At 41.4% G+C, this 17,524-nt stretch overlaps 1 protein-coding gene across 1 annotated transcript; it reads left to right on the forward strand.

Annotated features, from left to right (window-relative positions):
• Window positions 1-7,976: 7,976 nt before the first annotated feature.
• LOC131220979 (putative E3 ubiquitin-protein ligase LIN) lies at window positions 7,977-16,511 on the forward strand. The gene is made up of 7 exons (XM_058216021.1): window positions 7,977-9,147; window positions 9,621-9,798; window positions 10,009-10,955; window positions 13,326-13,470; window positions 13,813-14,064; window positions 14,959-15,268; window positions 16,099-16,511. The coding sequence occupies exons 1-7, from the start codon at window positions 8,114-8,116 to the stop codon at window positions 16,230-16,232; spliced, it is 3,000 nt and encodes a 999-aa protein (XP_058072004.1). The 5' UTR covers window positions 7,977-8,113; the 3' UTR covers window positions 16,233-16,511.
• The last annotated feature ends 1,013 nt before the right edge of the window (window positions 16,512-17,524 follow it).

Below are 17,524 nucleotides of genomic sequence, written 5' to 3' on the forward strand. Positions count from 1 at the left end.
AAATTAAACTTAGAAGATAAATAATTTCTTCTGAATTTTCCATCAATTCGTTCTTTTATTTTTAACCATTCATGTGAAAAACATTAATTGGATGGTTAGGATTTATTGATAAGCTAATCTTAGGTATTCTTTATTGAAATTGGGACTCATAATTTGGATGGTCTGATAGCTTTACAACGTGCCACGTGGGAGGATATGAGTCACCACCAATTTCAAAATGGTGCTGAACTCACATAAGAGTCTGACGGTTTAATAATTGTTAGATTCCTTGCCAGTCTGAAAACACAAGAAAAGTCAGAAGTCTGACACTAGAAATCTCTCTGTCGGCAAATGACTATAGTGATGGTTTAACTGCATCTACTAAATGGTGGTGACTTCTTGACCCTACATTCAGCATCCATGATCATCATCTAGACCGTCCATGTTGTGATTCCATTGAAGATGGACCATAAAACTAAATTTATACACTGATTGAACAGTCCCAACTGCCTCGTTATGGTCTATCATAACGATGGTCAAAAAGTAAAAATTTCAACGGTCCAAATTCAACAGAAAAATCTTGTGGTTAAGACCATCCGATTATAAATATTTAGCGGTATTGATAATCCACAACATGTCCCATAACTTTTAACGACCCAGATTGATTTAAAGGTGTATCAAATATACGGTGGATGAGCCGCCACCATTTGGAAAAAGCAGTAAACAATTTACCCTACTGTACTGAAATTATCCATATCTGGTACGGTTGATAGAGAAATCACTCCATATTCCACCTGGCGGGATTATATATGAATCGAGACCGTCTATCCTTTTTATCTTAATCTGAATGGTAATCGATTAAGAATAAAATTTGATAGGATGATCCTAGCCATCTGATAAACATCCATCAATGAGTCTGTAGCAAAAGAAAAGATGTAATGTGAAAGATAGGATTAGCTGATAAGTATAGTTATTTTAGTATCAGCCCATCCATGATAGTTTGGAGTAAATGGACGGTTCTGATTTATAAATAATCGTGCCACGTGTGCAATGCATAGATAGCTCTACCGTGTTACGATTCTACGATCTCTACCGTACCGTATCCCAGTTATAAAGTTAGAAGCAGCTGTGTTTTCTGCCATTTTTTATCGAGAAATTGACTACCGTGGATGTAACTTTTTACTCAGTCCCCCCCCCCCCGGAAGATTCCGATACTTACCTTCCCAACTCCGACGTTGGACGTACGGCTAAACATGTGAGGGCCAAAATGCCCCTGCTTTCTTTTCAGAAGTGGATTGGCTGATGTGCTCACTAATGATTTAAGTGATTTATCCACGCAGTTCATTATTTTTCTCAAATCACGTTAAGGTATGATTTAAAAAGTGAGGCAAGTATAGGGCTTAATTGGATCACAAGGTGAGGATTGAACATCCACCATTAAAAACTTCTTAGGAGCTCGAGAAGCTTTATATCTAGCCGATATTTGTGTTTTTACTTCATCCATGTCTACATGACCTTATGAATAGGTTGGATGGTAAAATCACGTCACGGTGGCCCATAGAAAGGTTTCAACGGTAGGTGTCATTATCGCTATAGCTTCCTTTGGTGTGGTCCACTGAAGCTGTGGACCTGCTTCATTTTTATGATCATACCTTAAAATGATTTGAGAAAATTGATCAACGACGTGGATAAAACACTTACATCACAGTGGGCCCCACAAAGCCCTTCCCGGACTAATTACAGTCTGGGCGGGGTAGGACGCAATCCGCATCCAGCGCTGACGCTCGAACACGGATTAGATTTTGACACATTGAGTATTAAGTCGGCTACTGAAGTGGCGTCACTAAGTTTTGTAGGCCCCACTATGATGTATGTGTTATATTCACACCATCCATCTATTTTTAGATATCATTTTAAGATATAAACCAAAGAATAAGGTAAATAAAAATCTGTAGTGGACCGCACCAAAGAAACAGTGGGGAGAGTGATTCCCACTGTTGAAACTATCCTAAGGCCTATCATAATGTTTATTTGAAATCCAACCCATTCAAAAGTTAAAAAAGACATGAAATAAGGGAAAACACAAATATCAGCTTGATCTAAAACTCTGTGGCCTTAAGAAGTTTTTAATGGTGAATGTCACTGTCTCACTGTTTTCTGTGCTGAGGCCTACTGGAGATTTGGATTTAACTCGTTCTTTGAATATTGCCCTAAAACGATCTCTCCAAATGGATGAAAGGTGTGGATACAAAACATACATCATGGTGGGGCCCGTAAGCATCAACACTCATCTTCGCATGCTAGTCAAGCGGCTTACGAAAGGAAGGTAAGGATATTTTGGTCCTCAAATGCTCGTCACTACAACTTCTAAGTTAAGAAGGTAAGCTTAGGACTCTCCTGAAAAAGAAAGTGTGTAAAACGTTGCGTCTACGCTAGTCAATTTCTCTTTTTTTGCCCTACTCAGCCAATGAAAGGTAAAAGAATTTTGATACTCGGGCAGAGTATGGTTGATTATACGCAGGCACCTACGAATCACATAAAAATTGCATACGTGGCATTAAGGGCTCGTTTGGCCGGTCAGATTGGAAGGGAATGGATGGTATTGGACGGGATTGGAAGTCAAATCCCGGGATTGGCCGGGCGTGCCAAACAAGTCGGTGATCTGATCCCAATCCCATGGGTCTTAAGACAATCCACTGACAACACCATCATCACCATTAAATCCCATCCAATCCACCCTAATCGGTTCAAATTTGCCCGGGACGTGTTTGATCCGAGGGAATGAAAGGGATGGGAAGGTTTAATCCCAGGGTTGGCCGGGCCTGCCAAACAGACTGGACACAGCAATCCAGGGATATAGCAATCCCATGGATCTCAAGACAATCCACTGACAACATCATCATTACCTAGAAATCCATGCCATCCACTCTAAAACCATTCAATCCCTTCCAATCCACCCGGCCAAACGGGCGCTAAGTAGTTCAAATTTAAACTATCCAGATCCTGGGTCCCGGTTCGCATGTATCATGAAATAAGAAGTGTCAGTATTTGATTACCTGACATTCGGATTGAGGGACATAAATTGGACGGCTAAAATTAAAATTTACCCAACAAGCGTCCACGAATCAGAGATTACGATTGCTCAACCAATCTTTTACTTTGGAGTTTGGATGTGTTGCAGGGGCGGCTTCGGTGGATTCCCGGATCCACCGAGGTGGGTGGGATCCCTGACCGTGGGGCCCACCTCGATGTAACTTCCTTATATCCACGCCGTTCATTCGTTTTGAAAACTCATTTTAGGGTATGATCCCAAAAATGAAGCAGATCCAAATCTAAGGTGGACCATAATATACGAATCGGTGGTAATTGGCCGTTAGAAACCTCTGGTGGGCCATAAAAGTTTCGGATCAAGCTGATATTTTCGTAGTCTTTTCATAAAATTTTGGGCCCATGACCTAAAATGATCTGAAAAAACGGATGGACGGCGTGGATAAGACACATGAATCCAAGGTGTGCCCACAAAATTTACTCAATATGCAATCCACTTTCCCACTGGACTTTCCTGTAACCCAAAGCTATATAGGGCCATTGTCGATGTCTTTATTACATCCACACCGTCCATAGGCCTCATCAGCTCATTTTAAGACATGATCCCAAACACGAGAGAGCTCAAAGCTGGCCCACTTGAGTTTTGAATCTCCCCCACGTTTGAAATTGTGTTCTAAAATGGGTAGACCAAATAGATGTACAGAATGATATAACACAAACATTGTAGTGGGCCCCACGAGCTTTGGGTCACGGGGGAGCCGTGTAACATCGGGCTAGGGTCAAGTCCCATCGAACACGGGGCAGCAGTGCAAGATGATGGGACACAAAATATAGGCCTGTGTATCAAACGTCATACTCTGCTAGAGTATTAAATAAACTCTTCATTAATCAAACCTACGAATGACATTATTTAACGGTTGGATCCTTACAGAGTCTCTCCTCCGAAATAGGAGTGGGCCCCACACAGCCAACTGTGTAGGATAATAGGACATGAGATATGCATCGAGAAATGAGAGGAGGAGAAAGAGAACAGCAAACGTTCATCAATATCATCCGAGGGATGCGGTCGCTTTTGTCTTCTTCCCTTCGTACCTTGGGATTCTTATGGAGCTGAATGGCCCACCTGACAGAGCATGATTATCCATATGATATATACACCTCAATCGCATGTGTCAGATGCACGTGCCACAATCCGAACCGTCCATGTCGTGTGCCCCACGGCGTGTAGGGTACATGTCGGATAATATTCTAAACATTTTATTAACGGTGATTTGTTTTTTGAATTTGGGGACAGTTACTGCTTTTTTTGAATTCTAACCGTCCATTTTTTGTCAGACATTTTGACGGTTCTGATGACCCACTAATATGCTTCTTCTTCTTCTTCTTTTTCAAATTTTAAACCATCTACAGTGGGACCCACTTTTGAGCATTTTGTATGGGTCACACGTGTATGACACGTGCACAGTGGATGTGTGGTTGTACCATGCCCAAGTTGGAATAATTTTTACATTTAATTAATTAAAAAAACGTGGAGATTTTCTAAACCCACGCGCGTGTACAATTCTGCTAATGCACACGCCACTACACGTGCCAGCGTGGCATACGGGCAGAATATCCAAGCCATCCATCAGAAGGGTATCACTGTATAGATTCCCTATTTCAAGAATCAGATCAGTCCACTAATCATGTGGCCCACAATTAAGTGAACAAATGTATGGTTATGATAAAATCTGCTGAAGTTTTCTAACGCATCCGGTGGACCACTTGTAATCTTTCGGCAACAACATCTACACAGTGAGGCCCGCATGATGGATGGCTTAGATATTTAACCAGTGTGCCACGCTGGCACATGTGGTCATTCTTTCTGAAAAGCATATACTGAAATTCTGTGTATAAACCATCTCTGACATAAAACTGATGCACCTGCCCATTGATCCATACCGTCCAATTTAAGTGTGATTGGAAAATCATACCAATCCAATCTTCTTAACGCTTTGATCAGTATCTTGGATTTTAGACGGCCAGAAAAAAAAATGTAGTAAACGGTTAGTTTAACTAAAAATCAAATAGTCAGATGGTACGATCAGAAGGGTGTGATTTTCATGTAATCTCGCATTTAATGGACGGTCTAGATTGATGAGCGCATGCACCAATTGGATAGTATGTATGACTATCACATGGAGCTGTCTCTCTTTTAAAAAGGAAAAAAATAAAAATAAAAATAAATTCTTATTGTCCTAGAAATGCTCTACTAAGTGACAAGTGCTCGTGCATGTGGATCCCACTAATTAAAATAATCTAATCGGTACATTTATTGGGCCCACGACCCGTAGTATAATAGAGATGGTTTATACACCGAATTTTCGGTGTACAGTCATAAGAGTGACATTTTTCATTGGGACAAAAACCAGTGATCCAATACTCTCTCTACTACCTACATTGCTACAGGTGGGCCCCACAATTTTTGGTCCCGTGGGATACGGACATCATCTTACCGTGAAAGTAGTGCCGTGTGGTGGCCCATAAAAATAATTTGATTTTTTTGTCCCAAAAGATTCCTGGAAATTACTTTATCCGCCGATATGTGGGCCATCGTGATTGGACGGATGTAGTATTTAAATCTTCGAATTAGCGGTCAGAGATCACATGTTTTAAGTAAAAAATGAATTTTTACGGTTGGATGTTTGTATTTTTAACTATGATGATAGAGTTAGTCAAGACCCGGTCCAATGTCAAACCGGCCGGTCCAGCCGGTTTTTAGACCGAATCTAGACATGAGCCGAGTGGGATGAGTTGCCAACTCAGGTAGATGGTATCACCGAATGAGGGACACATGATAGCATTGCTGAATAATCTGAATCATCCATCTAGTGGGGTCCACCCTATATGACTTAGGTTTGAAAATTCACACTGATTGATGGTTAAACCGATTCGCAGTATTCAAACGGTAAACAGATTGCTTGTGGCCGTAAGCTAGGTGGGGCCCACCGTGATGTTTGTGAGAAATTCACCCGATCCATCCGTTTCCCAGATCCGGTTAAGGCATTAGGCTAAAAATGAGGCAGATCGAAAACTCAAGTGGACCATCAGCAGAAAAAGGTGGGGAGGGAAATAGCCACAGTTGAAACCTTCTTAGGGTCTACTGTGTTGTTTATATGCCATCTAAACTATTCGGAGTGTTCGATCCCCACTAATTTCTATCATGTGGCCCACTTGAGTTTTGGATATATATATTACCATTGGACTTATGCCCTAATATTAGATGGAAAAACTAACATGATGAAAACTTTGTAGGACCCACCATGATGTATGTGCCTTACTACACAATTTCTGTCTTACTAGCTCATTTTAGGGCACGAGTCCAAAATTTGAAACATATTCACAAAAGCTCAAGTGGACCACACCACAGGAAATAGTGGAGATAATAACATCCACCGATGAAATCTTCCTTGAGGCCATAGTTATGTTTATTTGTCATTTAACTTGTTCACGAGTATTAGCTTGATTCATAAATTGTGGCTCCTAAGTTCTCAATGGTAGGCTTTTAACTTCCACCATTTTATTTTATTTTTTAAAATTTATGTAGTGTGGTGCACTTGAGCTTTGGATATAAATTAATTTTGGGCTGATTCTGTAAAATGAGATGATAAAATGGATGGATTGTTTGGATAAGACACATACATCATGATGGCCCTTATAGAGTTTACTTAGTGTAATGAGTAACTCAGTAGGCTATCAACAAGCGTCCAATTTCCTATTACTCTGCTTTCGTAGGTCAAGCTCCATGCTGAGCTCGTTACGGTCTTGGGGGTAGAGCTCTCTTCTTTGGAATCCTATGCCCTTGGTTTGCAAAATAATTTTATATTTTTACATGGAGTTTTATGCAAACACCATTTTATTTCGAGGTGATATCTATTCTATCGTGAGAGTTAAAGAGTAAGAGCGAGCGTTGTCTTTGTATTGACAACAGTTTTTGTTTCTGGTTTTTTTTTTTTTAGATTATTGGATCGGTGTGAATCTATGGACATCCCTTAAAGGGAACTGTATAAATTTCAGTTTGTATATTTTCTTCCTTTTCTTTAATTGATATTGTTATGTGTGATTGAAAGGGGATCTTTTCTCGCAATATCAACCATGACTCAAAAATCTAGTGGTCCCATCATAGCAACACAACATTGGTTTCCCGACAGATAACAACTGTCGTGGGGAGCCTGTACAACGAAAAGTTTATTTGAGTCTACCGTGATGTACATGTGACATACACTCCATTCATCATTCATCATTTTCATTGGGTCATGTTAGGTCATAAGTCACTCCATTCATCATTCATCATTTTCATTGGGTCATGTTAGGTCATAAGTCCAAAATTCAGTCCGAACTAAAATTCATGTGGACCACATCACACAGGGAGAAGTAGGGATGGGGACACTAACATTGAAACCATCCTAGTGCGCAGCGTGATGTTTTTATGCCATCCAACCGTTCATATAGCTGAGTCCCATCAGAATGAAGGGAAAAATAAAAATATCATCCTGATTTAAAACTGCAGTGGGCCCAAACAAGGTTTCAACGGTAGCCTTCCCCAATCCCATTTTTCCCTGTGCTGTGGATCAGCCTTATTTTTTAACCCACGTCCTAACATGAGCTTGAACAAATGATGGACGGATCAGATGTCATAAATGCATCATGGTGGGCTCCACAGCTTTTTGTTGCGCGGGCTCCCTACAGACTGTTTGATGAAATGCCGCGTCCGATAAACCGGCTACTCCGTAACCCGTCTGGCCCGGCTTTTTTCAAAATTAAAACAGAACCAACGGTAAAAACCGGCAGGATATTTCAAAAATCACCTCTCCGGCAGGAAATTTCAAAAATCACCTCTCTCTCTCTCTCTCTCTCTCTCTCTCTCTCTCTCTCTCTCTCTTTCTTGTCGTTGAGAACAGCAGTTTCTTTGTCCTGATTTTGCTGTCTCTGTTGGAGTCTCTACCTCCCCTTTTCCCAGTCCTTTTGTTTTCTCCTCTCCCAGAAATGCATCTCCACCTTCTTCCTCTCTCCCCCCCACCCAAAAATCCGATCCTATCCTCGCCAGATGTCGTCCTTACAGGACCTTCTTGCCGAGGACGGCTTCCACCGCCGCAGCTCTTCACGACCCACCAAGCCAAAAAACCGACTCACTCCCGACAATTCAGTATCTCTTCCAATCTACATCTGCCGTGACCGTAAGACCATCCACCGCCCCGAAAAGTCAGTCACCCAAAATGGGTCATCAGTGTTTCCCTCCAAACGGGCAGCCCCAAAGGCAGCGAGTTCGAATTCCAAGTCACGGGCCTCAGAGGATTCGCGCCAGGACGAGCCGGCGATCGATGAGGTTGCAGTGCGAGCAATCATCTCAATCCTCGGTGGGTACGTTGGCCGATTCATGAAGGACGAGAGCTTCCGGAACAGGGTCCATAGTACCTGCATGGCTTGCATAGCACAGAGGAAGGATCCAGATGACCCCATGCTCACAAACATGGAATTGGGTATCGAGAGCATCGAGAGATTGGCGGAGAACGGCAGAGTGGTGACGAAGGAGTTGAGAGTGCGGTCCCTACAGAATTCAATAAGGCTATTGAACATCATTGCATCATTGAATTCTCCCAATTCTAGGAATGGAAACACCTGTGGGGTTCCAAATGCACACCTCTCAGCTTGCGCGCAGCTCTACCTCGCAATCATCTACAAGATCGAGAAGAACGATCGGATCTCCGGACGACATCTCCTACAAGTGTTCTGTGATTCGCCTTCCCTCGCACGCACCCACCTGATTCCTGATCTTTGGGAGCATTTCTTCCTTCCCCATCTACTGCATTTGAAGGTATGGTACAATAAAGAAGTTGAATTCATATCAAATTCGAATTCGGGCGACAAAGACAGGGTGATGAAACTCCTAAGTAAGGCTTACAACGATCGGATGGATATGGGCACTGCCCAATTTGCACTTTACTACAAGGAGTGGCTTAAGGTTGGAGTGAAAGCGCCCTCCGTTCCTTCCGTTGATCTACCATCGAGATCGTGTTATGATTTCTCGAGGAAACAGTCAGTGTCAATGGGTTCGCGGCCGCCGTCCATCAATAAAAGCTTGTACGTGATAAACCATCGAAAATTTCAGCAAATCTAGTTTTGGAAGAGGAAATGTATGGCAATTGCGCAGGTGGCCCACCATTATGTGGTCTGGAACCTTCATTAGGCAGGCAACATTGCTCTGTGTTCCAAAATTCTTCCCTATCAGAAGATCCTAACCGTATGATCGGTTGTTTTGTTTTGACATTGAATTTGGACTTGTGGCTATACAAGTTGATTCTAGACCACTGATTGGAGAATTATGATCATCTGATTGAGAAGGATTTTGGTGGACATTTAATGCATAATGCGGTCCATCTGATGAACGGTCTTGATCATCGAAAGGTGGGAATCACATGTACAATTTCCGGATAAACGAAAAACTCTGTTTCCCTTTGGCTTGCAGAAAAATAACTAATATGCTTGTTTCATTTAAACCTGATATCGGCGTGTGTGTTTTGTTTTACGAACTGTCATCATCGCCATCTCTAAAGATATAAAACTGTTTTCGGCCCTTCCTTTGAACGGGCAATGGAGGAATGCAAAGGGAAGAACTGCGATTTCTTCAATGAAGATGGTGAAGTTGGTCCTTTTTCTGTTGGAAGAGATGTGTTTGCAGAGGAAGGGCTGAGAGTCGAATCGGAGAAACGCAAGCTCAGTGACTCTGTTCATGTGAGTAGATCTCCTTTTAGGCAGCTGTTCATCAAGTGGGCCCCACCATGTATGTTATGTGGCCCAAAATTCAGGCCACTACAGTCATCAGGTGGACTGATGAATGGCCTAGATCATGTGATAAAACTGTATTCTTTTCACAGTTGCCTTCAGTTATAAACTCATTGATACAACTCAACTTCTCTAATCTCGATTTTCTGACTTAGACAGAGCAACATCAGATGCAATCAGCGATTGTCTTTCCAGTTACATCAAAACCCAAGATCTGAATCCGACTACTTCCGCTTCTTCATGTGCCGTAGCGAGCCAGTCACCGGTGCAGCCCACCAGAGCAGCACACGCAAGAACGGATCAATAACAAAAGAACCCAACACCCATGTTTCTCTATCCAATATCAGCAATGCCATTACCACCATTTCCTCATCCGATAGCCTGACCGACTGTGAGATTGCAATCCGTATGGTCGCAAAGACATGGTTGGACTCACATGGAGATCCCATTGTAGAAACAGCACTATCCAAGGAATCCGTAATCGAGGGGTTGCTAGAAATCATGTTTTCTTCTGACAATGATGAGATCTTAGAACTAGCAATCTCGTTGCTTGCGGAATTGGTAGTGAGGAATGAGGCAAATAGGCAGATTGTTTTGAATGCAGATCCACAGCTCGAAATCTTCATGAAATTACTAAGGAGTAGTATTCTTTTCCTCAAGGCTGCTGTGCTTCTGTATCTTCTGAAACCAAAGGCGAAACAGATGCTGTCGCCGGATTGGGTGCCATTAGTTCTACGGGTGTTTGAATTCAGTGATCGCCTACAAACGCTGTTCACAGTGCAATGCAGCCCGCAGGCAGCCGTATTCTATTTGATGGGTCAGCTTCTGACAGGCTTCGACGTTGATAGGAATGTGGAGAATGCCAAACAGGTGGTGTCGCTTGGGGGGCTGAAGTTGCTGATCCGACGGCTCGAATTGGGTGATTCGTTCGAAAGGAAGGTCACCGTTTCGCTTTTGATGGCTTGCATCCAAGCAGACGGAAGCTGCAGGCATTACTTAGCCAGCAATATAAAGAAGTCTTCTATACTCGAATTGCTACTCGGAAGCCAGAGGAAGTCGAGTGCATACACTCTTTCATTGCTGATCGAGCTCATCTGTCTTAATAGGTATGTTCTGATTTACAGACTCGTTTCAGGTTTCTCTCGATTCTGTTTTCATAAGATTGGTTGTATATTAGGCAGTGTTTGGATGTACACGCGTATGGGAAGCTTAGTGATCGAGACCATTGGACTTGTGGGCCACACCATGGAAGGACCATGCCTGAAAATCTCCTGCAAGCAATCATAACCTTTTGATTGGCTGTCTGCAATGCAACTTAAAAGGGCCCAAGAAGGATGTCTAGGATCTAAGAGAGTTTTTGGGCACAGTCCAACAGCGGATCTCAACAGACCAATGGTCAGGATTCCTGATTCATTCAACCCACTTATCAGAACTAAAAACTCACGCAGGGATAGACGTGATGAGGTCGATCGCCATGTTCCTCAGGAGATAATTACTCCGAATCCACGGAGCTTCTTTGGACTCCTCATAGAGATTCCTCGAATCCACAAGGAAAAATAGAAAATAGAAATAAATTTTAATAAATTCGGAAATAAATTGATTGATGATAAAAAAACGAATTTACAATCCATTAAATAGTGATATCAAACCTCGGAAGAAGTTTTAGAATCAAACTCCCTAAAAAATGTACTATTTATAGATAGTCATGATTTCTACTAGACTTCATGGTTTTCGGCAAAAATTAATAAGTGTCCAATTTGACCTAACCATGTTATTCTCCTAATTTTTCTAAGCCCTTTTCACGTTGGGCACGACTCCTAAAGCTCAAAGGATCAAGAGTTATGATTGAACTTAAAATGGACTTTTGACCTTCGATATGATGGAATCTCACAAATCCGGAGTGGGCGAGGTTGGCAAAAGTAGTTTCTCCTACCCAAAAATCAAATATGGTATGTTGAATAACTCATTCCAATTTACGAGATACGTCTGCTTTAGGGTTATGATGGTCCGGATCACTTTTGCCTCCGATCGGGCCTTTTCTGGTCCCCATCTTCACCATCGAAGTGTCCGTGACCCGCTCTACATCAAAAACCCAAGTATTCTGTGAACATGATGGGTCGAGTGTCCTGTAATTCCTGTAGAAGTATTCAGACAACATTTGATGGTATCCACAATGAGGAAGTAGAGATTGAATTCAGTTTCCAATTCCAATTTGGATTGCAATACCGTCGATGTGAATGCAAAGAAATTACAATTTGGTTTCTTCCACTCTACTACACTGATAAAAACGATTCAGTTTGATTTGGCATCTGAACACATCATTAGCTTGCGTTTGGATTTGCTATTGAATCAAATTGCAATAATTGTTCAGTAAAGCTGAACTGACCAAATCACAATTACCTTCCATAGCCTCCATATTGAATTCATTATAACAATTCAATTCAATTCAATAGTGCATCCAAACACAGCCTTCCCGATGTGAATGCTAAGAAATTACTATCAATTTGATTGTGCATCCAAACACATCCTTAGTTTGCAACTGGATTGACAATTGAATCGTTTTGGTTCACTATTGAATTGAATTGCAATAATTGTCCGGCAAAGTGGAAAACACCATATTGCAATTGCTTTCCATAGCCTCTATATTGCATTAATTATATTGCAATTCATTTTAATAGTGTATCCAAACACAAACTTTACCAACATGAATGTAATAAATTACCATTTAGTTGGATTAACTATTGAATTGAATTGATGAACTGACCAAATCGCAATTATCTTCCATACCCTCTTTACTGAATTATTATTGCAATTCAACTCAATAATGCATCAAACACAGCCTACCGATATTAATGCTAAGAAATTACAAGTTGGCTGTTTCCACTCTAGTAAGCTGACCACTGCAATTCAATTTGATTGTGCATCCAAACACATCCTTAGTCTGCAGTTGGATTCAATATTGACGTGTTTGGATTCACCATTGAATCGAATTGCAAAAATTGTTCAGCAAAGCTAGCTAAACTGAACTGATCAAATCACAATTACCTTCCATAGCCGCTATATTGAATTAGTTATTGCAATTCAATTCAATAGTGCATCCAAACGCGGCCTTACCACTTGAATGCCTTAGCTCATAAGACACCCAAAAACCAGGCTGGTAAACTCATCAACTGGGCCACACATGTACAAGAACAATGGATGGTTAAGATAATTCCATGTTCAACATACATTTGATCAATTCGATAAGTGGATGATCAGATTTTGGGCTAGGGAATCTACATTCGGGTGGCCCTCGAAATGGATGGCCCAGTCCTCTCACATTGGCCCATGCGCCCAATGCATCGGTCCTGTTTTCATTTCTCAATCATAAATGGGGATTCGACTTCATTTGATTTGAACCATAGATTGTATCTTGATCACTGATATTCAGCTCTTTTTTTCTTTTTCTTTTTCCTTTTTTTTTTTGAATTTATCAGAAGAACTCAGATCAACAAGTTTTTGAATGAACTGAAGAATGAGGGTTGCTTGAATGCAATGCACATCTTGTTGGTCTATCTCCAGCGGGCCCCACCTGAACAACGCCCGTTGATCGCAGTTGTTCTATTACAGCTTGATCTGCTGGTACTTTTCAGCTACTCTTCTTCTCAAAAGTTTGTGCAGTTCTCTTCAAAGAGAAATGCGATGGCTACCCGCGATTACATGCCAATGTGGCACATGTCTGAGATCTGGACCATCCATTAGGTGGGTCCCAAAGTGTGAGGCTAGATCTTAAAAAACCAGTTCTGTCCATCCATCAGTGTATGGCCTGTTCAAGCAGATTGACCACTATGCACATTCAACTTACACCTGTGGCCCACCTCATGAACATCCTGGATCTCATACATGGCGGGGCCCATCTTAGAAGCAATACCACTTTTTAGAAATTTCTACAGCCCCCTGTATGGAATAGCAGTTATGTTGCAGGGAGATCCTTCACAGAGCAGTGTATATAGAGAAGAAGCCGTGGACGCCATTGTAACAGCTCTAGATTGCGGCCCACATGATGAGATGATCCAAGAACAGTCAAGCCGGGCTCTTTTGCTCTTGGGCAGCCGTTTCTCTTACACGGGAGAGCCATCAACCGAGCAATGGCTGCTTAAGCAAGCTGGATTGGATGATGTGCCTTCAGATTCTTTCAGCAGCAAGGAGATAGTCATTAAAGAAATCACCCAATTGGTATGATTGCTTCTACTCATCAAAGTAGCTAATTATCGGAGGTTTGCTAATCTTGCGTGTGGTCGCAAATGCCACACCTCAGGTGGGTCCAAAAAATGAGGCTGGATCAATCCTGATGTGCATGTGTGGCCCACCCAATGATCAAACCGACCTTATTTTTTGATGGGGGGCTTCTAATTGATAGGGCCCATCTCATTCACAACTTCGATGGGCCACATGTATGCCCTATTGAATGCATATATAGCAGACATTGTAACCATTGTTAGTAATTAGATATCAAGGAAATGAAGGAATACTCTTCGAATCATTGATTGATTGATTAAAGCTTGTTGATAATTCGATCAACAGTGATAATTCGAATAGCTGATTAATGTAGAGCTGTGATAATGAAGAAGATGGTAGACAATTCATATTGCAGAAAAATGAGATTGTATCCAATCCTATGTAACCGTCTGGATAGACCCCAATGATACGGACCCGTTTGGATGCACCATGGAAACAAATTCAATTACAAGTTCAAAAGGAGAATGGGGTTCTGTTTGGAGAATGCGAAAAATCCATCCCACATTGAGGGGGATGGAGAAAATCTGTCAAACTGGCTCCAAACAGCATGCGAGCTTGATTCTTCAAATCGAAGAACAGATTGTAATGGCCATTTGGCCATTCCACTCAATGCAATTAGCTTCCTTAGTATCCAAATCGACGAAATACTTTTGAGTTTTACTTGAAGGTACTGAAATTGAAATTTATGGCCCGCGAAAGGAACGGTCAGCCCATCAACTGGTGGCCCACCACATCAATAGTCCTGATCACATAACTGCATTCTGATTTACAGAGTTCTATCAAAACAATACTCCCTTTACTTACAATGCATTCTGTATCTATATTTATTAGGAGGAAGAAGAAAATGCGACAGAAGATTGGCTAAGGAAGGTGGCCACTATCTTGCTGACGAGTGGCAACAAACGATTCGTGACCGTTCTTTCGAAGTCTATAGCCAATGGTATTCCACGCTTGGCACGAGCATGCCTAGTCATTGCTGCGTGGATGAGCGGCTCAATCTCATCAATCCAGAATGCTAATATCCGGTCGATGACAGCAGCGATTCTCGTCCCTCGATTAATGGAGAGTTTGAATTATGATAGAGCACTAGAAGAGAGAGTTCTTGCTTCACTATCACTGTTGAATTTTGTTAGGAATTCAGGTATGGAGTGTCCTCCTTTAAATGTTTTCTTGTTATCAAGATCTTTGATAGGAGCCCCACATGGATGGACCATGATCCAAACATTTCCCCATTGAATGATCCTAGCCGTTGATCGGTTGAAATACCCATAGATGGTTAAGAAATTCATATACTTCATTCAATGGGGAAAAGAGAAACGCCAAAAGTTGGGTTGTAGTTAAAAAAAACTCGACTCCACTCAAGTTGACTCGAAACTCGGATGAGTTTCTTGAAAACTTCTATAAGTTTTTACTGAGTTTTTTAGTAGTATTTAATATTTCATCATTATAAATAATATTAAAATAATGTCAACTTGTGCCGAGTCAAGTTCACTTTTGTCGAGTTTTTCTTGAGTTTACCGAGTCGCGACTAGTTTGAGTTTTTCTTTGAGTCTTGTTGAAATCTGGTCGAGTCGAGTCGAGTTTTTTCAGTTTCTGAAACTATGGGTTTCATGGCTAAGGTCTTCTATTCTGGGAGATCTAGGAAGTACTGTCCATCACAGTAGGGCCCATCATATAAATGGTCTTGGTTGGTGAACAATGGGCCCCACTTGCATCGTGATGAGATTGACTTGGGTTAGAAACTCTGGAATTATCCAATGTAATCACTTGCATTGAAGATCTTGATCAGACGTTTGTTAGAAGTGAGAACCTCAACCAAAACCCATCAAGGTGTGGAGCCCACCAATCAAGACCACATCTGTGCTAAGCACACATACACTGAAAATTCAGTGTAAATGCTTACACCACAGACCATCTTGATACTTCAAAATGTTATCGATTTTCTTAGGATCTTGATCTATCATGTTACAGATTGTTTCTCTATGATTGCTCCATTGGATGAAGAGTTTGTGGGCCCACTACAGAATCTGGCTCAGGTGACATGGACAGCGAAGGAGCTTCTATCGATGGCTAGGATCGATTCGACATTTGAGATCAAGCTCTAGTAATTACACTAAGTGAAGAGACTATGCCAGCATTGAAAGGAGTATATATGTTATCAAAATAAGCTCATATGAAGGTTATTTTTGTGATTTGTTGAGTGTCTAGAGATGGTTGGATGTGCATATGCCATTCCTAGGTGTAAGGTCTGGGTAGTTTTGTCATTTTATTTTTGTAAAGTCAAAAGGGTGTTTTTGTGAGTAGAAAAGGAGATGTTTGGTAAGAGTTACTAAAGATGTATGTGATTTTCATTTTTTCATGTGAAAAGCATTTGTATTGCAGCAGAGTATGATCCTCCATACACATGCATAAGACTTTGGTATGTATTGCATTCATTTACGTAAATCAAAACCGTTCAAATCTTGGCCCCTATTGTAGGTGGGTTGTAACTCAAAATCTGTGCCAAGTGGATGATCCTTACTGTCCGCATGCTGCCCGTCTAATGGATGGTGAAAATTGAGTAAATTAGCAGTCCAAATTAAACAAATAAACTTCCATTAACCGGAGGTTGGGACCATTCAATCTGTCTGATTTTCGGTATCCCATTATTTGGACGGTCTGGATTTATGTAGAGGCTACCATGAATGTGGGTTTCCAGATGTGCAATCCAACGGTTGAGATTTTCTTAGAATAAATAGTATATACATAGATCAATCAATTTGTGTTTGGATAGATGGGGGCATTTTGGGAACAACAGATGGTATAAGGCCGTGATCCGGCACAAAATATTGCCACATTCTTACCAAGTGAATTTCTATGTGGGGCCCATGTGGTACCACCTGTGATCAATAAAGACCGTAGGATAGGAGGATCCACCACAGATAACAACGATTCGATAATCAAAGCCATTCAACTAAGGGCATGCAAAATGGATGGTAAGAGGAAATCCATTTTTACAAGCCCTTCATCCGGTCAGACCAAGATCATAGTTTCTTTAAGTGGGCCCATCAAAGGAATTTATAACCCACATGAAGAATTCGTCTTTTCTACAATATGGAAAAGATGTTTTTGGTGATGGAACCGTTGTAGGCCAACCATTAGATGGGCCATAACCCAAAAGATCAAAGTGGTTGAATCTAGCTGAGCTACTTAGTTTTCACTAACTCAAAACCCATACATGCACAACCAGTGGTTTTGGATGGAATATTTTAACCTTCAGACAAGTTGCTGGTCCAGTCCAGTTTTAAGACACTCACCCCTTCCATTGCCCCCCCATTTTTGCCTCTATGTAGAAGATAAAGGGTTTAACCTCCAACACCACCCAATCCTCACCTGGTGTCTGAAACTGGCCCACTAA

This window comes from Magnolia sinica, chromosome 12 (genome assembly GCF_029962835.1).
Source record: "Magnolia sinica isolate HGM2019 chromosome 12, MsV1, whole genome shotgun sequence".
NCBI classification, from domain to species: Eukaryota; Viridiplantae; Streptophyta; class Magnoliopsida; order Magnoliales; family Magnoliaceae; genus Magnolia; species Magnolia sinica.

Coding starts and splice junctions, on each gene's coding strand:
- LOC131220979 (XM_058216021.1), top strand. CDS start 8,114: ATGTCGTCCTTACAGGACCTTCTTGCCGAGGACGGCTTCCACCGCCGC. Junction 9,148..9,620: donor CCGTCCATCAATAAAAGCTT/GTACGTGATAAA, acceptor CCATCTCTAAAG/ATATAAAACTGTTTTCGGCC. Junction 10,956..13,325: donor GAGCTCATCTGTCTTAATAG/GTATGTTCTGAT, acceptor TGAATTTATCAG/AAGAACTCAGATCAACAAGT.